Genomic DNA, 22,357 nt, shown 5'->3' with positions numbered 1-22,357 from the left:
ATAACATTTCTCTTTTTCATCATTCTTTCAAAAACCAACAATTTTAACATTCATAAACTTCACTATCAAAAATATGCACTATTCATGTCATGCATTCAGAATCACAGAAAATACCACCACATTTAAGTAAATAAGACTATTCTTCAATATAGACTCACTTTCTCATGCAATATATCACTCCTGTATTTTTTATTTGAATTTAAGCACAGTGAGTAATACATGAGACATCTTTTCAGAATTAAAGCAATAGGGAGAACTAAACTAGTCCTAGGATTCTAACTAATAAAGGATCATGCAACAAACAAAGAAAAATAGCAGAAGACCGGAACATAACATAGACAAAGAGGGGAGGAATAAAAAATGAAAGGAACTCAACCACCTTAGTCATTCTAGCAGTCGTTTATTCTTCAGGTTGTGCTCCTCAGTGAAGATGATTCGCCTCCCTTTTGGTGCCATAGGAATAAACAGAAAACTTCTAAGCGAAGCGTCAACACCAAACTTAAAGGTTTGCTTGTCCTCAAGCAAAGAAGAACTGACTGACGTGTACGCATCAGCGACGCGTGCGCGTTGTGTGCTTTTCTTTCTTTTTTTTTTTGGAATATAGCTTGAGGTGTTCGGTTCCTATTATAAAATAGCTGCATGATCAGAAAATTAGTAAGAACTTAATAAAAATCAAATAAGTAAGAAAACTACTACTATGAAAAACAACTAAGAATGAAAAGGAACGATCATACCACGGTGAGTTGTCTCCCACCAAGCACTTTTAGTTAAAGTCCTTAAGTTGGACATGTTGTGAGCTTCTTGTCATGGTGGCTTGTGCTTGTACTGATCCAAGAATCTCCACCAATGTTTGTAATTCCAATGGCTACTGGGATCCCAAACTAGGCGCATAACGCCTTTGAGCAAGTTGAAGCAAGTGACAAAGTCCCAAGAGTGTTGATTGTGGGAATGAATTTTAGGGTCCCAAACCTTGCTTTTACACCCGTCTTCTTGTGTATCACCATTGTTCCCACCAGGTGGCAAGCAATCTGAATTCTCACAGAGACATCCAAACAACCTTCTAGACCCATTCAAATTAGCTCTACACCAATTCTTGCACTTCAATTCAGAGCATGCAACCATATTGAACCTTGCTTGACAACTCTTACCACTAACCATCTTCCTCTTACTCTTGATGCCACAAAAAGCTCTAAGTTGACCATCCGTCTCCAGTAGCCCATATTCAAGTGGGAAAGTAAAGGTTAAGGATAGGAATTTTACCCTCTTGAATGTTGTATTGGATGGTAATGGCCTTGGGAGAGGTCTTGCAAGCTCCACTCCCTTGTGTTCTTCTCTGAATTCTACCACCTCTTTGCAAGCTTCCTCAATTTCAACCTCTTCTTCTTGGTAGCTCTCTTCTAATTCAATCTCTTCTTTATTGCTTACCAAGGGCATGGGAGGTTGTGCATCTTCCCCTTCTTCCATGTGTGAGGATGGAAAGTTCTCTAATTCACTGGAGTATGAACTCCTTTGATTGATTTCCTCACTTTCTTCTATAGGATCTTGCATTATATCTCTTGGGAAGGAATTTGCTTGCTCCTCTTCCTGTGACTTGATAATTGACTGCACATGCTTCTCTATATTTTTGACACTCATCTTTATATCCTGTAAGAATTCTTTCATGAGAAGCTCAATATCTGATGGTATTTGAAATGAATAAGGAGGAGGTGATGGTTCTTGATAAGTGTAAAAAGAGGATGGCTCTTGGTATGAAGATGGATATGGTGGCTCTTGATATGGATAGAGAGATGGTGGTTCTTGGTATGGATATGGAGATGATGGTTCTTGATAGTTGGAACATGAAGCATTGAAGTTTCTTTGGTTTTGACTTTCCCAACCAAAATTCGGGTAGTTCCTCCATCCACAATCATATGAATTACTACTTGGGTGGGAGTAGTAACCCATGTGATCTCTCTCCATTATTTTTTCTTAGCACAACACACCAAACAGAATTAAACGCACCATGTGGTAAACAGGAAAGCAAAGAAGAAATAATAGAATTCTAAAAATTAAAATAAGAAAAATTAAAATAAAACTAACTAGGAAACACCAAACTTAATTTCAGAAATTAAAAAAAGGATTTATTGTTATTTTATTTTATTTTATTATTTTTTTAAATAAAAATAAAATAAAACTAATAGAATATAAAAAGTTAAAAAATTAAACAAAGTAAAACAAAAAAGAAAAAAAAATGAAAATAAAAAGAGTAATAAAATAAAACAAAAAAAATCAACGAGATTTTTTTTAAAAAAAATATTTTTAAACGGAAAAAAATAAATAAAACGGGGGCAGGGGGTTTGCAAATGGAAAAAAAACAAGGAAAAAAATTTTTTTTGAAAAATAATAAAACAATATTTAAAACGCCTAATCTAAACAATCAAACAACTAATAGTTGTTAATCACAGTCAATCCCCGGCAACGGCGCCAAAAACTTGATGCGGTATTTGTAACCCACTAACTTACCGGCAAGTGCACCGGGTCGTACCAAGTAATACCTTACGTGAGTAAGGGTCGATCCCACGAGGATTGATGGATTAAACAACAATAGCATTTGATAGGATTAGTTAGACAAACAGAAGATAACGTTGGAAGTTCAAAAACATTAAATAGCATTTTGATGGAATTTCACTATAATCATCCTTGATTACAAACACCAATTCTCCCTAGGAACTACCCTTCCTATCCGGGACAAGTCCAGAATCTAAACCTAAAATGAACTTGACTTGGTCACTGCCAAGCTTTCAACTGTAAAGTGCTAACCCAACTTACAAGGGAATTCCCACAGAATCATGAAACACAACACAGATGTACAAAGGAACTCTAAGGACATCTATGGCTTTTTCTTTTAATTTTGCACTCTCTGCCTTTTTCCACTCTATGGCTTTTTCATACAAACCTCACTGTTTGCTTTTTCCATGAGACTCAAGACATGATAAAATTAAACAAAAAAAATTATAAAATGAGAACATTGAAGGAGAAGAAATTCTGCCAGCTTAGAGAGCTATGAGAACCCTGTGCTTTTGCACTCTCACTCCTTGAATCAACCCTAACTGTTCACCCTTACTTATAGGAAGAACCCTCCAAGGTTGAAACCAAACAAACCAAGCCAATCTTCTTCTTCTTCAAACAGAACCGGTTCGGCCAGAGAGAGAGAAGAGATAAAACATGAAAAACCCAACATGCAATTACCTCTAGTCCTTCCTTGGTCACCAATCTTCATAAATCTGAGCCCTTCATCCTTGCCTTGCTCTCCAAGATGAACTTCTGGCCCTTGATGCTTCATGATGATGATAGCTTCATCTGCTCCAATCTCTGCCTCTTCCATCACGTAGCCACTCTAGCTACCTCCTATGATAGTTGAGCAGAAACAGAGATAAGCCATCCTCCCAAGATTCTTCTTCTCTGTTGGCCGAGATCTTAGCCACAGCATACTTTTCGTTTGCTTTTTCTTGCCATCATTGTGATGGTCTTTGGGCGTGCTTCTTCTTCTCTGTGGTAGCTTGCTATAGCTTCCATGGTTGGCTGTGTAATGACCGAAAGAGATGAAGAAAGTTAAGAGAGAGAGGAAAGAGAAATTTGAACATTAACTAATGGATTTTTACAAAGTAAATTAAATGTTCACTTCCCTTTGTTTCTCAGTGGCGTGTAGCAGTAAAGGAGCTGTTCTGAGGGTTACCTGAAACTGGAGGTCGATCTCGGACGAGATCTTCTGTACTGGTCGGAGATAGCATGTCCGGCTGGCTGATGGCGGCCGGAGCTGTTGTATCCGACTTGTTGGACTTACAGCACTGCTGATCCTCGGTCACCGAAGGGTGGGGGGTACCTGCAAGAGACTCCGATGCTTAAGTTAGCACGTGTATTAAGCAGGTTTTTATGTAGAATCAGAGTATGAGTTATACCTGGGTGATCCAGTGTATTTATAGTAGTGTGGGCTGACCTTTCAGATAAGATAAGTTAGTTATCTTATCTTATCTTATCCTGTTTTGGGTGAAGTCAGCTTATCTTCAAGGGAACCGCCTTTATCTCTATAGGCTTGGATTACCTTTGGATTTGGGTCGTGTTCCTCTATTTGGGCCCTTTATTGGACCTTCCTGTTGATTTGGCCGATCTCTTTGAGAAGAGATCGGATAGTCGGACCTGAAGGGGTCGGTCGCCATGTCGCTAAACATCCCGGGTCGGACAGCTCGACCCAGGGTATGAACAGTGCCCCTGCTTGAGCTCGGTCTTCTGATTTGAGGTCGAGTTTTTTGACTTCGAACTTTTATAGCGAAGCCGAACTCGAGCACTTTTGTCGATTCCTTTCTTTGTAGAGCTTTTTGAATGTAGAACGTTTTTCTCTAAGAGCGCGCTCTTTTATATCGGCGCTTTGGAAACATGCGAGGGTTTAATGCCCTTATTAATTTTAGCATTAATTGCCCCGTTTCCTTTTGGCTCTTTATTTTGATTTTGAAATCCTAGAAATGGTTTCTCTCCTTCGCTCTTTTTGTAACTTCTTTCTCTGCTCTCATCGTTCTCTCTCTTTCGCTTGCGCTTCTGCTTTCTTGTGTTGTGGCGTTTGTTTGGCAATTTTCTAGGCAGCTTTCGTTTCTGCGCCTCCATTTTTCTCCTCAAAGCTTCTTTCGCCACCAGGTTAGTCCCGTTTCGTGCTTTCTTTTTGTTTTTGTCTTTGTGATGGAGTTTTGATTTTGATCCTCCTTTAGAGAAAGTTGGGATCTTTCTGTTTTCATTGTGCCCTGTTGCTATTGAAATGTGCATTTCTGGGAGTTTCTTCTTCTTCTGCATGATCCTTTCTTGCTTTTGCTCAATGCCTTGAGGGCTTTACATGTTCTTTGTTGTTTCTGTTCGGATACCATTTTTCCAGAAGAATCCGCATCTGTTCCTTGCTTTATTTGACGGTTGCTTTGCCTGATTCTGAAAAAGTTTGCACCTTTGATGGTTTCTTCTTAGCCTACTTGATTTTTGGGAATGTTTTTGCTGGTAGACTGTAGTGATTTTTGTGTTTTACTTTGGTGGAGAATGCTTGCTGTTTGAAGTCTTTATCTTGTTTGAGAGATGCTGTAGATTTTCCTGGAAACCTTGCTTTGTTACTGCCTCCAAAGGATGCCCCAGGATGTCGGCTTGAGTTTTGGGGTTTTCCTTTTCTGTTTCTTTACCTGTATCGTATTAATCGAGTCATTTTCTCCCTTGTCCGATATGTTTTTAGTAACCCCATCTTCTTTTCTTTATTGTAGGGTTAGTTGGCCTCATGTCTTCTCGCAATAACATTGTAGAGATGTCTTCCCGAGTTCCTGAGGGGATGTTCGATTGGCTGGACTCCCTTGTCTTGTTGTGTGTTTCTATTGTGGATGCTGAATTTTGCATAGAGCTGAGGAAGCACCATAGGATTTGTGGTAATAGTGCCCAGGAGGGAGATTATGAGTTTGTTGCTCCTGATTCTGATGAGAGAGTTTGTTTTCTGACTTCCGTCAGGGGGGAGCATCCCTTCTTTTACGCCTATGAATACTTCTTCAGTCAGTTGAACGTTACTTTTCCTTTTACTGCCTTCGAGACCGACTTGTTGTGGTCGTGTAATATTGCGCCCTCCCAGCTTCACCCAAATTCCTGGGGTTTTGTTAAGATTTTTCAATTACTCTGCCGAGAATTAGGTGTAACACCTTCCCTGACTCTCTTCCTGTACTTGTTTGTATCTGCCAAGCCTGGTGGTTCTTCAAAAAAGAAAACTTCCTGGGTTTCCTTCATGTCTGCCCAGGGCCACAAAGTTTTTGCTATGTATGATGAGTCCTTTAAGGACTTCAAGAATTATTTCTTTAAAGTTCGTGCCGTCGAGGGCGCCCCCCCCTTTTTTCTTGATGAAAACGATGAGCTCTCTTTCCCTCTATGGTGGCAGAAGGATGTGAGAGTGTCTCGCTATACTTGGGAGATGCTTGACGATGTCGAACGTGCTTTTGTTGTTGTTCTTGAGGATTTATGGGGGCGCCTCCTCATCTTGATACAAAAAGATTTTTAAACGATCTGTCTCTGGTTCAGACTGTTTTGGGTATTTGTCAGACTTGTTTCTATACTTGTTTTATTGGCTTTGCTTCCTCTTCTTGTAATTGTGACCCTTTGCTGTGGCTGGTTTTGCAGAGATGTCAAAAAATAATGATTCCATGAAGGCATTCAAAAGGGCAAAAAAGGAAACTGCTGCTCGGAACATCTCGGCCAAGGCGGCTGGGGAGGGATCTTCGCAAGTTTCAATGAAGCCGCCCGTGCCGAGTTCTCCTGGTCCGAGGAAGGTGATCCCCACTCCTCGGGTTCGTCCGGTGGATCCCCCCAATCTTCTGCTGCAGCTTCTGGTGCTCCTCCTAGTAAAAAGCAAAAAATGATTGAGCCTTTCAACCTTGATGCTCCTAACTTTGATGCGGTCGAGTTTGTAGACCAACAAATCGGTCCTTATGGTGTCCTCCCTATGGATGACGTGTCGCTTCTTCATCATTTTGATTATATAACTCGGAGTAGTATCAAGATGGCACACATGGGAGCGGCCCTGTATCGAACTGCTCAAAGTCTTTCTCTCCATGCCACTAAAGCTTTTATAGAGGAGGCCAAACAGGAGTTTGATCGGATGAAAGGTTTGAAGGAGGAGCTTGAAGTGAAGGTGGCCAAGTTGGAAAAAGATTTGGAGAATGAGAAGGCGAGTTCCATCTCTCTGGCGGCTTCTGTGAGGCTGGCCGAGGACACGGCTATGAGACATAAGGATAGTTATGTGACATCTTACCGGGAGGTGTTGCGCCTGAGGGAGGAGTTGGAGAATGCCCGAGCTGATTATTTCGAGCTCCAAAGTCATCTTGTTGGTAGTGTAACTGCTGCCTATGAGAGTCTGAAGGAACAAGTTCGGGTTATTGCGCCCGAGGCCGACCTGACCCTCTTTAGCCTAGATAACGTTGTCAGGGATGACAAGATTGTCCCTGATGACGAGGATGATGATGATGTTGAACCTCCCCCTGTGTCCTCTGCCAAAGTGTCAACTCCTGCTATCCCTACCGAGGTCGGCTCTCCCGCTTCTGATCCTGACTGCCAGATCTTAAACCGGGATGACAGTACTATGTATGCTGTTCCTCTCCAGACTCGCCCTCCGTCTCCTCGGACTGATGCTGCTAAAAAGTCTGCTGACCCTTAGCCCATTTATTCTGGATATTTATGTAGTTGGCCCGGCTTGTGGGCTTTTTAAACTCTTTATGTTTTGTTAACTGCAGATACTTTCTCGTTGCTTGCCTAGCAACTTTTTGTTTTGACAAACAAAAGTACTTTCTAGCTTTTGAGGCAGATTTTGGTGGCCTCTGAAGCTTTATAACTTTGTAGATTATATCATGTTTTTGCCCTTAACTTGGTGTCTTTTTGTTTTCTGAGGATGTTGGAACCCTGCCACTCGTCCTCTTCGGATTTGCTTTATTGTTTGTAGCTTGGATCCTTTGAGGTTATGGTTTTGTGGGTCCAACTTGTTTTTCGGTTTTCTCGCTCTTGCTTGTATTTATAACCGATCTCTTCAAGTTGGTCCTTCAAGTTATCTTGGTAGTCCTTTGTCCGGTCTCTCTCAGGGGTTACCTTTGTAACTTGCTTTGTAGTAGGTCGACTTCTTTACGTCGTCCTTTCTAAGTTATTGTTGTAATCCTCTTTCTTAGATCTTTGTCAGATCTCTTTCAGGGATTACTTTTATAACTTTTTAGTAGTATGAGTCCGACTTCGTTATGTCGGTCTCTTCTAAGTTATTTTTGTAATCCTCTTTCTTGGATCTTTTATTAGATCTCTTTCAGGGATTACTTTTATAACTTTTTAGTAGTAGGAGTCCGACTTCATTATGTCAGTCTCTTCTAAGTTTTTTTTTGTAATCCTCTTTCTTGGACCTTTGTCAGGTCTCTTTCAGGGACTACTTCTTATAACTTTTTAGTAGTAGGAGTCCAACTTTGTTATGTCGGTCTCTTCTAAGTTATTTTTTGTAATCCTCTTTCTTGGACCTTTGTCAGGTCTCTTTCAGGGACTACTTCTTATAACTTTTCATTTTGGGCTGACTTTGTCATGTCGGGCCCTTCTAAGTTAAAGTAATCCTCTTTAATAGGGTTGGCCAGACCTCTTTCCAGGGTTTACTTATAACTTGGGTTGACGTGGTCCGACTTCTTAACATCGGCCAGTCTTTAAATTATTATTTAGCAATCCATAAGACCTCGTCAGGTTCTTTTTCGAATCACTTTCGATAACTTCTTACATCATTCTGTGTTCATCTTTTGCCGATTTGTAGAAGGTGGTTGCTATCTTTAGATCGTCTTTTGGGTAAATCGCGTTTTCACCTTTATCGGACGATTGTCTTTATCGTGATCGTGCAGTGAAATTGTTATTCACTTTCTGCCGATCTGTTGCTTTATAATCAGACGATGAATGCTTCAGATTAATGCGTCTTGAATACTTGTAGAATATCTAAAATATATATTTTATTCAAAGGAAAGTGCAAGTATATACATGTGGGAATTTTTCATCCCTTTATGTCGAATAGTGTTTGAGTCTCAACTTGGTGCCTCATTAAAAAACCTTTTCAGGAAAAAGAGTGCATCCAATAGTGAGATCTTTTACTTTTCTAGCTGTAGTACCTTCTTAGGTTGCAGGCGTGCCATGATCTGGGAAGCTCTCGTCCATCGAGTTCGGACAGTCTGTAGTAGCCCTTCCCAAGTACTTTTAAAACTCGGTAGGGTCCTTTCCAGTTTGCTGCCAACTTTCCTTCTCCTGGTCGAGTTGTTCCAATATCATTTCCGATTAGGAAGAGATCGTTCTCCGTGAAACTTCTTGGCATTACCTTTTGATTATATCTGGAAGCCATTCGACGTTTTAGTGCTTCTTCCCTAATCCGAGCTCTTTCCTGGATTTCAGGTAGTAGGTCGAGTTCTTCCTTCTGAAGTTGAGAGTTGGCCTCTTCATTGTAGTGGACTACTCTGGATGACCCTTCCTCGATCTCTACTGGGATCATTGCCTCCACTCCGTATGCTAGTCGAAAGGGTGATTCATTTGTCTTGGAGTGTGTTGTTGTTCGATATGCCCATAGGACTTGCGAAAGTTCTTCAGCCCAAGCTCCCTTTGCATCTTGTAGTCTCTGTTTTAACCCCGCCAATATGACTTTGTTGGCAGCTTCGGCCTGTCCATTGGCTTGAGGGTGTTCGACGAAGGTGAACTAGTGCTTTATATTCAAGTTGGCTACTAGTCTCCTGAAGCCTGCGTCTGTGAATTGAGTGCCATTGTCTGTGGTGATGGAGTATGGAACCCCGAATCTCGTGATAATATTCCAATATAGGAATTTTCGGCTTCTTTGAGCGGTGGCGTTGGCTAAGGGCTCTGCCTCAATTCATTTTGTAAAATAGTCTACTCCGACTATGAGGAATTTCACTTGTCCTGATCCCTGGGGAAAGGGTCCGAGAAGATCAAGTCCCCATTTTGCAAATGGCTAGGGCGAGGTTACACTGATGAGCTCTTCTGGCGGGGCGATGTGGAAGTTGGCATGTTTCTGACATGGTGGACATGTCTTTACAAATTCTATAGCTTCTTTCTGTAGGGTTGGCCAATAAAATTCGGCTCGGAGTACTTTTTTGGCAAGAGCTCGTGCTCCGAGATGGTTGCCGCACATGCCGCCGTGTACTTCTTCTAGCACTTCTTTTGTGTTGTTGGTCGGCACACATTTTAGTAGCGGTATTGAGATCCCTCTTTTGTACAGGATGTTGTTTATAATAGTGTAGTACTGTGCCTCCCTTTTTAATCTTTTCGCCTCTTTTTCCTCCGTGGGGAGCGTCTCTGCTTTGAGGTAGTTAATTATAGGGGTCATCCATCCTTGGTCCTGACCTGTTATGGCTAGGATTTTTTCCTCTTCCGAAATTGACGGGTTCTGTAGCATTTCCTGGATGAGGCTTTTATTGTTGCCCCCTGGTTTGGTGCTGGCTAGTTTTGAGAGTGCGTCAGCTCGGGCGTTTTGTTCGCGGGGTATGTGGCAGATCTTATATTCCCCAAGTTGTCCGAGCTGTTCCTTGGTTTTATCCAAATACTTTTTCATGGTGGGATCTTTGGCTTGATAGCTCCCTGTTATCTGCGAGGTGACTATTTGTGAATCACTGTAAATGTTGAGTTTTCAAGCTCCAACCTCTGTAGCCAGCTTCAAATCGGCTAATAATGCTTCATATTCCGCCTGGTTGTTTGAGGCCGGGAACCCGAACTTGAGGGAGAGCTCAACTTGGGTTCCTTGGTTGCTTTCTATTATCACGCCTGCGCCGCTTCCAGTCTTATTTGAAGAACCGTCCACGTAGAGATTCCATTCTGTGGGAGTTTCCGAGGCGTCTGTGGATTCTGCGATAAAATCGGCCAGATGCTGTGATTTAATGGCCGTCCGTGCTTCATATTGGAGGTCGAATTCTGATAACTCGACTGCCCATTGTAAAATTCTGCCTGCTAAATCCGTTTTTTGCAATATTCCTTTTATGGGCTGGTTAGTTCGAACCTTAATGGTGTGAGCCTGGAAGTACGGGCGAAGTCGTCGAGATGTTAGGATAAGAGCATAGGCAAACTTTTCTATCTTCTGGTAGTTCAGCTCGGATCCCTGTAGCGCTTTGCTAATGAAGTAGACGGGTTGTTGCCCACTTTCGTCTTCTCTGACTAGTGTTGAGGCTATTTCCCGGCTTCCTACTGCGAGATATAATATGAGCGGTTCTCCTTCTCGTGGTCGAGCTAAGATAGGCGGCCGTCCTAAGAACTCTTTGAAGTCTTGGAAGGCTTATTCACATTCTGTCGTCCATTCGAACTGCTTTCCCTTTCTTAAAGTAGCATAGAAGGGGAGAGATCTTATCGCTGCCCCTGCTAAGAATCTGGATAGGGCGGCCAATCTCCCATTGAGTTGCTGCACTTCTTTGACACAGGTGGGGCTCTTCTACCGCAAAGGTGCATTTTGCATGATTGAGTCGCATGTCGTGCTTCCTTATAGTGTTGAACACTTGAGTCAGGTCGGACAGTAATGTGTCTTCGCTTTGTGTCTTTATCAACATGTCGTCCATATAGACTTCCATGATTTTTTTGATGTGGTCTGAGAAGACTTTGTTCATCAGCCTTTGATAAGTAGCACTCGCGTTCTTGAGACCGAAGGGCATCACGATATAGCAGTAATTTGCTTTCGGCGTTAAAAACGAGGTCTTTTCTTGATCTGGTGGATACATGGGGATTTGGTTGTATCCCGAGTATGCGTCCATAAACGAGAGGTATCTATATCCGGAGGAAGCATCTACCAGAGCGTCGATACTTGGGAGTGGGTAAGGATCTTTTGGGCAGGCTTTGTTAAGATCGGTGTAATCAGTACACATTCGCCACTTCCCATTTGATTTTTTCACCAAGACAACGTTGGCTAGCTATAGTGGATACTTGACTTCTCTTATGAATCCTGCCTCCAGTAGTGCCTGTACCTGCTATTCCACAGCTTGGGATCGCTCTGGCCCAAGTTTTCTTCGTCTCTGCTGCACCGGCTGAGATCCTGGATAGACCGCCAACTTGTGGCACATTAGCTTGGGATCTATGCCTGGCATGTCTGCGGCTTTCCATGCGAATAGATCGACATTATCGTGCAAGAACTGTATCAGTAATTCTTTTGAGTCTCCTCTTAGGATTGTTCCGATATTAGTTGTTTTGTTCGAGGTGTCTCCGATCTGAACCTTCTCTATCTCACCTTCTGGCTGCGGACGGAGTTCCTCTCGTCGCTGCACTCCGCCAAACTCAATTGTATGAAACTCTTCTCCTCTACCTCTGAGGTTTAGACTTTCGTTATAACAGCGGCGCGCCATCTTTTGATCTGCTTTTATTGTAGCTATCCCTTCCGTAGTTGGGAATTTCATGCATAGATGTGGGGTCGAGACTATTGCGCCGAGTTGATTGAGTGTTGTTCGACCTATTAGAGCATTGTAAGCTGAACTTACATCGACCACAATGTAGTCTATTTTGAGGGTCCTGAATTGGTTCCCTTTTTCGAAGGTTGTATGTAGTGATATGTATCATAATGGTTGTACCGGGGTATCTCCCAGTTCGAACAGACTGTTCGGGTATGCTTTAAGCTCCTTGTCTTCTAAGCCGAGTTTGTCAAAAGCTGTTTTGAATAAGATGTCGGCGGAGCTTCCTTGATCTATTAGTGTGCGATGGAGATTGGCGTTTGCCAGTATGATGGTAATGACCATGGGGTCGTCGTGTCCCGAGATGATTTCAGATACATCCTCTTTAGTGAACGTGATTGCAGGGATGTCGGGTGCTTCCTCCTTTCCTTTGACATGATATACTTCTTTGAGATATCTTTTACGAGATGATTTGGAGATTCCTCCCCCTGCGAATCTGCCATGTATCATATGAACGTGTCTTTCTGGTGTACGAGGTGATCGCGCGGTTCGTCCGATATCTTCGTCCCTTCGTCTCTTCCTTTGATCATCATCTCGGGTTGCTAGAAACCGATCTAGTTTTCCTTCCCTCACCAACTTTTCTATGATGTTCTTTAAATCGAAGCACTCATTGGTGGAGTGACCTCGCACTCGATGGTATTCACAATACTCATTCCAATTTCCTCCCCCTCTTTTGCCTTTGAGTGGCCGAGCTGGGGGTATTTTCTCCGTGTGACAGACTTCTTTGTATACATCAACTAGGGATACTTTGAGAGGAGTGTAATTGTGGTATTTTTTTTATTTTCTCCCCTTGCCGATCTTCTTTCCTTTTGGATTCCTTGTCTTTATCTCGGTAGAGGACCCCAGATTTGGAGGTTTCTCCCAACCAAGCGTTTTCTTCCATGTTGATGTATTTTTCTGCTCGCTCCTGTACTTCGTCTAAGGAGGTAGGGTACTTCTTTGATATAGATTGGCTAAAAGGTCCCTCTCGTAGGCCGTTGATGAGTCCCATGATGGCGGCCTCTGTTGGTAAGCTTTGAATGTCCATGCATGTTTTGTTGAATCTCTCTATGTAGTTGCGGAGGCTCTCCCGTTCTCCCTGCTTGATCCCTAGTAAACTGGGGGCGTGCTTGACCTTATCTTTCTGGATGGAGAATCTGGCCAGGAACTTTTTGGCCAGGTCGTCAAAGTTTGAGATGGACTTTGGAGGTAAGTTGTCGAACCATCTGATTGTTGTCTTCGTGAGAGTTGTTGGAAAAGCTTTGCAGCGAACGACATCTGAGGCGTCGGTAAGGTACATTCTGCTTCTGAAATTACTGAGATGATGGTTGGGATCTGTGGTGCCATCATACAAAATCATATCCGGGAGCTTGAAGTCTTTTGGAATTTTGGTTTTCATGATTTCCCTGGTGAATGGATCTTGTTCTTTGCGTGAATTTTCCTCAGGAGTGGTCCGAGGAGCTTTTGATTTGAGATCGGCTTCTAATTGCTGTAGTTTTTCTTCCAACTCTCGACGTCGTCGTGCCTCTCTTTGCAGATCCTTTCCGATCTCCCGTTGTTGTTGGGTTTCTTTCTCAAGTTGCTTTAAGCGATCTTGAAGCGCTTCTATTGCTCCCAGATTTGGTGAGTTTTTGTCTCCGTTGGATTCTGGAGCATCCTTCAATGTAGTGTCCACGTTCTTGTGCGGTGTCCTGTTTTCTAGATCTGAGTCGTGGTCGTTGTCATGGCCGTCCGCCATGGTGTTGGGATGACTTCCAGGTTCCCCGGCAACGGCACCAATGTTCCGAGGGTTACCTGAAACTGGAGGTCGATCTCGGACGAGATCTTCTGTACTGGTTGGAGATAGCGTGTTCGGCTGGCAGATGGCGGCCAGAGCTGTTGTATCCGACTTGTTGGACTTATAGCACTGCTGATCCTTGGTCACCGAAGGGTGGGGGGTACCTGCAAGAGACTCCGATGCTTAAGTTAGCACGGGTATTAAGCAGGTTTTTATGTAGAATCAGAGTATGAGTTATACCTGGGTGATCCAGTGTATTTATAATAGTGTGGGCTAACCTTTCTGATAAGATAAGTTAGTTATCTTATCTTATCTTATCCTGTTTTGGGTGAAGTCAGCTTATCTTCAAGGGAACCGCCTTTATCTCTATAGGCTTGGATTGCCTTTAGATTTGGGTTGTGTTCCTCTATTTAGGCCCTTTATTGGACCTTCCTGTTGATTTGGCCGATCTCTTTGAGAAGAGTTCGGATAGTCGGACCTGAAGGGGTCGGTCGCCATGTCGCTAAACATCCCGGGTCGGACAGCTCGACCCAGGGTATGAACAGGAGCCATCAAATCAATTGTATAATCTCTCTCATATTTTCCATGCATTTATTAACTTTACTTAAATGAAATTTGAATTCCATCACATGGTGAAGTATGAGATCCGTTGGAGACATAAGGTAATAAGAACATTTGCTTTCCTTCTCCATTAGTTTCGGATCATGCATGAGGAACAATTTGGGCTTGTATCAGTAATAGTTCAATTTGGCCCAAAAACAACTTGTTTCAGCCAAATAAATTAAGACAATTTGTTCCAAGGCTGAGCTACAAGTAATACATTTGGGCTTTCCAATTTTCTTTCCTTTCGACCCAAATCAATTCAGCTATAGTGATTAAGAATTTATAGCAATGCTGATTGTTAATTTTAATCTGGGTTTGCACCAAAATTCTTTTTATTTTCGGCTCAATTAAAAACCTGCATCACAAAATTATTAATTTAACAAGTAAGAATTAGAATCAATTTATTTAATTATATTTAATAATGTTTAGTCATCACAAATATTAATTTAGAGTTTTCCAAACTCATCATGGACCAATCACGCCGAGGCTGTCTCTGATAGTTTGCTCTCCTCTTATTTCAACTTTGGCCTTGAGTATTCTGGTTTCTCGCCCTTTAACATCAAAAAATCCTGCATCTATCACTTTACCCAATCCTCCTCCCAGTTTATGAGCCACTTCTAAGGTTTTAAAAGTTTCAGGAACGCTCCAAAATTGGGCCCATATTGGGATGATACTAATTCTCTGTTCATCAACTTTCGCCCCCTCCTTCCACCGTTGGACGTAGGGATGGCAATACCACTCGAACCCGCGGGTACCCACCTCGCCCCGCCCCGCCCCGCTCGGGGCGGGGCGGGTAATTACCCGTCTCGCACCGGAGAGGGTTTTAGCGGGGCGGGTTCTTGGGAGGGGCGGGGCAGGGTCGGGTTTAGGTAATACCCGCCCCTACCCGCCCCGCTATATATATAATATATATAATTTTAATATATAATATGTATAATATATGTAAAATAATTAGTAAATGATTAATAATATTGTATCATATTTAAATTTTTACTTTAATTTATGTTATGTATGTGATGATGGTTATATAAATTTTGAAATTTAATTTTATTTATTGGATTTTAATAATAATAGGGGCGGGTAGGGGCGAGGCGGGTACCCGCAGGGGCGGGTTAGGGTTCAACGTTTTACTACCCGCAGGTAGAAGTGGGGCGGGTTCTATGCGGGTTGTTGTACGGCGAGGCGGGGTCGGGTAGAGCAAAAACCCGCCCCGTTGCCAGACGTGAAGCGCGTAATTCACTACAAAAAATATTGGTTAAAATGACGCTTATATTATGGCGGTTGTATGTAACGCCATAATTTTTGTTAATTTCGGCAGAAATTAAGGTCTGCCATATTATTCCGGTGATTGGTGGCGGTTTTTGTAGAATACGGTGGTTTAAAACTGCCATTATCTTTAGTCTTTCTTAAAGACTTAGAAGTGATGTTGTTGTGCATAGGAGAGGATGAGAATAAAAGTAATGTTGCGAATGAGAGAATGAGTGTGACGAACCTAACCCTAATTTTCTGCCACCGTTCATCTTCTAACCACCGCTCAGCTCCAAGTTGCCGTAAGCAACGTTATCATTGTTGTTGCCCTTGGCGGAGGTTCTAGATCTGCTTCTCTGGCTTCGATTTGAGGTTTTATCGTCGTCGTTCATCTCCGCCGCCATTCATTTGCTCGGCATCGCTCAGCTCCAAGTTGCCGTAAGCAATGTTATCGTTGTTGCTGCCTTTGGCGGAGGTTCTAGATTTGCTTCTCTGGCTTCGATTTGAGGTTTTATTGCCGCCGTTCATCTCCTCACTGCCGTTCATCTGCTCGTCGCCGTTCATCTCCTCACCGCCGCAAGCAACAACGTTGATGTTGCCTTCGGTGGAGCTTCTGCAATCTAATTTTTTGCTTTGATTTGAGGGTTTGCTTTCTGTTCACAACCATTCATCATCTCCTCGCTGCCGCAAGCGATGCCGTTGTTTCTCTCTCTGGCGGAGCTTCTGAGATCTAGTCCTTTGGCTTCAATTTGCAGATTCAATCTGGTTCTCTAGCTGTGAAGCTATTGTTGCTGCCTCCAACTAAGCTTGTATGATTTGGTTCTACCATCCATATCAATTCACAGTAATCTACTTCATCTTCTTTTTTTGATTTTCCTCCTCCATACGATTAAAATAGCGTTAACTAATTTAAATTACATGATTAATGTGTAATTAATTGATGATTACCTTACGAATAACTAAACACCAAAGTGATTACGCAAGTGAACGTTGAAGAGAATTAATTATTTAATTAATTAATTAAAGAAATTATGGCAGAGGACATTAGATTCTTCGAGTTGAACACAGGTGCCAAGATACCTTCTGTGGGATTAGGAACTTTTCAGGCTGAAAATCCTGGAGCCTTGGCCAAAGCAGTTACCACCGCTATCAAGGTACACTCACATTTGTTTTTCTATTTTTATAGTTTTGTTAAACCATTACAATTTTACAGTTTTGGTTATTGTATTATAAGTAGAAGAGCTAACCCTAGAGGTGGATGATTATTAATTTTGATTATAATTATTGTGTTTGACATGTCAGGTTGGATACATACATATCGATTGTGCTTCATCTTACGACAATCAAATAGAGTTAATAATCATTAGTTTACTGAATGATTATGAATTTATGATCTTACCTCTTACTTGCATATGTTCTATTATTTATAGATTTTTGACTTATTCTTAATTTTTGCTTATGTTAGCTGGTGAATTTGTTTATCTTTGGTAAAGTGAAGTGCTCGATGTGTTTGTTAATGTTTGCTAGTAAACTTCTTGCTTTGAAAATAAAAATAAAATAAAATTGGAATCTTGGTCTCTGTAGATTGGTTCTGCTCTCAAGAAGCTTTTTGATAAGTTGAGATCTCAATAGCTTGACATACATTATTCAATTCCAAAGGTAGTTACTGCTATATTCTTCCCTTGTCAGTTTCTTTGTGTTCCAAGTTCTTTTGCTTTGCTTATAGTTTCATCTTTACTTGATGGCATTTTAGACAATGCTCCAGAAAAGGATATTTGGTCATGGTGGTGTGATGATATCTGGTCTTGATTCATCTGTTTCAAATGACTAACTTAAGCATATTTTTGGATTATATGGAGAAATTAAAGAAGTAAGTTTTAATTCTGGTTTTTCACCTTTTTTGCATCATGTGTCTTACCAAGAATTATTTTGGCATTAGTAATTATTGTGTAATGGCAGATCTATGAATCTCTTGAAGTGAATCATGTGAAATTCATCGAGTTCTATGATGTGCGAGCTGCCAAAGCTTCTCTTGGAGCTTTAAACAGGATCTGCATTCCTGGGAAGCAAATCAAGCTTGAACATGGCCATCCTAGAATTGCTATGTATTGGCTCGGGGCTGGTGCTATGCAGGTAGTACTAATATTTTTCTCTGAACTGTTATTACCTTTTAGATATATCACTATATTTTATAATGTATTCAGTAGTTTGCTTTCCCAATTCTTGTACTGGTTGTGAGATGTGAGATAAGGTAGCATTTGGTTATTTTTGTAGCACGTGTACAAACTCTATAGCTTGTAACCAAATCCTAACTCATTCAAAATGTTTTAGATTATAGCTTCAGATCTTGTAACCAAACCTTGAGTTCTATAAGTGTGAATCAAGTTGATCCTTCTATCACCAATCACTACAAAAGGGGGTTTTCTAAGAGAGGTATATTAGTATCTTTCTACTCAAATATAGTCAAAAGTGTGGCACTCTATAAATCATTGTAAGTTTAAATTCTAAATTTTGTGGTTCAGCTCTCTTATATGTAAGTTTAAATTGTATGTTGAATTGTCTCAGTTAAACTTTGCAACTGAGAAACATTTTGCAACTGAGAAACAAAGAAGAGAGCAACTGAATGGCAAATACAAAATCCTGAGAAGTCTTATCCCAAGCCCCACAAAGGTATACAACACTTATAAACTTATTTACCAATTTTGCAACATATATAAAGCCTTTCAGCAATCCAGATGGATGCATAAGGACCTTGATATTATCCTTCTACTTTGAGAAAAGAGAAAATATTTGTGGTTTATTAGTATTGCCGGTAATATATGTGAATGCTTTTTTGGATTTATATAGTCTTTTTGTAATTATATACTGCTTTCTATAATTTTTTCAAGAATTCCATCAGAGCAAAATTTTTGTTAGATTTATAATTAGATTTATAATAGTTAGATTTATAATTATGCACTTTTTTCTTTAAAAAAAAATGATATTTGCATTTAACTATTATGTTTAATCTAAGTGTTGTCTATTACTCCATCTTCAGGCTTTGCTACAGGCTCTTGGTGATAGGAAGGGTATTAATCGGTTTGGTGACTTCTCTGCTCCACTTGATGAAGCATTAATACACGTTTCACTGGTAATTCACACACCAATTGCAGAAATGATCATTAGACATTAGTCCAAGTCTGAAGCTGATTGCTAGAGCTCATCAGCTGGTTATGGATGAATTTAACTGGGCTCATGTAATTTTCATTCTCGTTGAATGATCTTCATTTTCTTGCTCTAGAATTATTGGATAAGTTTCAGCTGTGCATTGTTTTGTGGAAATAGGAACAAAAGGTGGTTACGACTTTCAGTGCACCCAACTACTGTTACCGATGTGGGAACATGGCTTCCATATTGGAGGTTGATGATTGCAAGGGCCACACATTTATCTTGGTAAGGAACCTACCACATTTTTTGTTCTTAAATCAGTACTTCAATAATATTAGTTATTGGATATTCAAATAATATTATTTAATTAGTAAGTTATCATTTTAATTAATAATAAGTCAACTGCATTACTCAAGTACTTATAAATGTGAATAATTTAACAAGGAATTGTCGTTAGCACAGATATCTTCTTTATAAATTACATATTTTTTGAGTAATATATTCTAAATCGATTTTCAAGATTTTTTTTAATATTTTAATTTAATTTTAATTTTTAATAAATTTTAATTACTAAATTAATTTTTAATAATTAATTAATAATGAGTGCTTAGCTTGTGACCTAGTGTTAATAATTATTCTCGTTAAGAACTTAACTTGCAAGGATAAATTTATTCTCGTTAAGAACATATATTAATGAAACCTCGGCTTGACTATCCAAATAAATAAGTATAGCTATCATATTCATCTTTCTTGGATGTACTTTAGGTTGGTGCAAGAGACATTTTCTTGCCAGGAAGAGGTTGGCGCAACCATGCCTCTGTTTGCCTCGATCGCAGGGACACTCGCTTAGGTTCATCTAAGAAATAGATCAAACAGCTTCCTTTTCTGGATATTTAAGCAACAAGCAAAAATTTAACCCAGGTATATTCTTCACTATCTAGTCACAATTTTTATTCTTTCTCCTCATCAACACAAACATTTTTTAATTTTATGGATCTTAACAAGTGTTGCATATTTCAGATTTCTACAATTGGAATAGAATCAAGGTTAAATATTGTGATGGTTCATTGTTTACTGGTGACATCGAAGCAGTGGATCCTGTAAGTATTGTAACATTGAAAATTCTGTTCTAAGAGATAAGATTTGTTATTTTGTAATTTCCATTCTGATGAGATTTGCACAACATGATAAATAAATTAGAAAACCAATTTACACTACAGAGGAGGAAGAATTTTCGTTGCTTTCATTGAAGACTTGCTGGCAAAAGAAATGAGAAATACTCAAAATGTAAGCAACATTATTTATTTATGTTCCAAATGATTGGGGTTCACTAATTGAAAATTGTAAGTACAGGCTATTCTTTCAGGATGTTCAGCAGGAGGATTGACAACAATACTACAATGTATGTTTCTCAAATATCTATAGTCAACTTGTTACCTAATTTTATTGAGGGATTTCTAAATGGACCATGTTATTTTTGCACATATCAAAATATTGGCAACAATTCCTTTTTTTTTATTTATAGATTTTGTCATGCCATCATTGCAGGTATTCTTTCTCATTTGTTTCAGGTATCTCCTCCAGTCTCTTATAATAAGTTTTGGTAGTTTGGTTTCAGGCTACAAGGTAAAGGAAACAGCGAAGTTAGGTCCTGCTAGAGAAGCCTACGAATTCGAAGGGTACTATATATTAGGTGGAGCCATCATAATTCAATAATTCATGAGTTTTATGATAGAGATTTGATTTATCTTTAGCTACATGTTATGTTAAGAATTAAAAAATCATGTTATATTTGATACTTTATTTGTATAGGAGTTATAGGAGTTATTACTTTTGATTTTCAATACTAAAATATTATATATTATGTTTAATACTTTATTTGAGTTACGTAATATTTTGTTTATAAGTTATGATTTCTTGTTATTGTGAAATTTTAAACAAAATTATTTGTTTAACGTAGTAAAACCGACGGTTAAAACTCATGTGCAGATAAAAGTGTATGCTAATTTAAAAGATAAAAAATGTTACTTTTATCCGGTAAAAACGACGGCTTGTAACTGCCATTTTAAACAATTAAAATGCATTTTAACTTGGAAAAAATGGTGGTTTTAAACTACCATTTTTAAACAATAAATATTGCCGTTTTAAACAACGAAATGCCATTTTAACCAACAAAAAGATGCTGTTTTATTTGGAAATAACGGCGGTTTGAACTGCCATTTTAACCCAACTCAAAAACCGCCGTTTTAACCAGGTAATTGTGGCGGTTTGAAACTGCCGTTTTAACCAACCAAAAATGCCATTTTATCTGAAAATAACGGCGGTTCAAACCGCCGTTTTAACCCAACTCAAAAACCGCCGTTTTGACCAGGTGATTGTGGCGGTTTGAAACCGCCGTTTTAACCAACAAAAAATGTCGTTTTATTTGGAAATAACGGCGGTTTGAACCACCGTTTTAACCCAACTCAAAAACCGCCATTTTAACCAGGTAATTGTGGCGGTTTTTCTAAAACCGCTGTAATAACCAAATGGCGCTTCAAATTATGGCGGTTTTTCTTGAGCGCCGTTTAAGGTAATAATGGCGGTTCAAACCGCCGTAATAACCCTAAAAAACCGCCGTAATTACCAAGTTTTTTTGTAGTGTAATCCTTGAATAACCACGGTGAACCCTTCTCTATTCTCATCGCATCCCATTTTCTATCGAAGAAGAAGTGAAATTGGTTGTGTCTTATCTCTGTAACTCTAAAACCATAAGGATGCCCCCATATTGCCCGTAGCGCTCCCTCCATTGTCCCCGTAGAGAATTGTTTATGAGCGAACAATTTGCCAATTAGATTGTTAATACAGTTTGAAATTCCTCTCCTTATATCTTCTTCCTCCAATTGTATCAAACCCTCACCATCATCTTCATTCTCCAGTAACCTTTCCTGGCTATTTCTCCTCCTATCCTCCATGCTCCTGTGTGATAGAAGAACGTAGACTTGTAGAATGTATTGAATTGTTGATGTGGTAGAGACTTGTGGATGATTGACGTGAGAAAATTTTTTGAAAAGTTGACCTTGACGGCACAGAAACTCTGTTAAGAATAAAAACCCTAGCAGAGCATTATTACCTTGACGGCACTATGTTACTTTAAAAAAAAAAAGTGTTTAACAACATATAATAGTAATAAGTAATAAAATCCTTTAGATTAAATGGCAAGAGAGTAATAGTAACTAAAAAAAAAATATAATAATTTATTATTATACTAAGCGATTGAAGAAGAGTCTCTCAATAATCAAAACTTAACCAATTTAATTGAATCTTAGTGGTTTGGTAAAGTAATATTTTAAAACTTTTAGTTTTTTTTTTTTTTTTTTTTTTGGTCAGAAGGATTAGACAACCCTTAATCCTAGACATTACTCATGTATTATACACCCATACAACACACTTACATACACTACATGAGTTCATTTAAGGTTCATTTTTCCTCTTAAACTTTAGGTTAACTATCTCATTATTGAAGTGTTTACAAGTCTATCAGAAATTAATAATGGGTTCCAACTTAGGGTCTGTGTTGTGTTGTCCATCTTTTTTTGACATGTACATATGCTACATTCTTTTTTCTAGTTTATCGTCTCATCCTTCC

At 39.8% G+C, this 22,357-nt stretch overlaps 1 protein-coding gene across 8 annotated transcripts; it reads left to right on the top strand.

Moving 5' to 3' along the window:
* Positions 1–15,769: 15,769 nt before the first annotated feature.
* On the top strand, positions 15,770–20,639 carry LOC107635253 (uncharacterized). Of its 8 annotated transcripts, none has more exons than XM_088485232.1 (13): positions 15,770–16,426; positions 16,651–16,736; positions 17,167–17,241; positions 17,336–17,452; positions 17,542–17,715; positions 18,148–18,252; positions 18,620–18,712; positions 18,907–19,014; positions 19,495–19,650; positions 19,750–19,829; positions 19,930–20,016; positions 20,083–20,131; positions 20,337–20,540. In XM_088485232.1, exons 5-9 carry the CDS (start codon positions 17,686–17,688, stop codon positions 19,594–19,596), a joined length of 438 nt encoding a protein of 145 aa, XP_088341358.1. In that variant the 5' UTR covers positions 15,770–16,426; positions 16,651–16,736; positions 17,167–17,241; positions 17,336–17,452; positions 17,542–17,685; the 3' UTR covers positions 19,597–19,650; positions 19,750–19,829; positions 19,930–20,016; positions 20,083–20,131; positions 20,337–20,540. The 8 variants fall into 8 exon arrangements, with proteins under 8 accessions (XP_088341358.1, XP_088341356.1, XP_088341355.1 ...); XM_088485230.1 differs by having other exon boundaries at positions 15,800–16,426; positions 16,621–16,736; positions 19,950–20,016; positions 20,348–20,540; XM_088485229.1 differs by having other exon boundaries at positions 15,800–16,426; positions 16,621–16,736; positions 19,950–20,016.
* Positions 20,640–22,357: the final 1,718 nt, after the last annotated feature.

The sequence above is a fragment of the Arachis ipaensis genome, chromosome B4, assembly GCF_059453495.1.
Source record: "Arachis ipaensis isolate K30076 ecotype BB chromosome B4, ASM5945349v1, whole genome shotgun sequence".
Lineage (NCBI taxonomy): Eukaryota > Viridiplantae > Streptophyta > Magnoliopsida > Fabales > Fabaceae > Arachis > Arachis ipaensis.
Note: the sequence above shows the minus strand (reverse complement) of the source record. Positions and strands in the feature narration are given on the sequence as shown.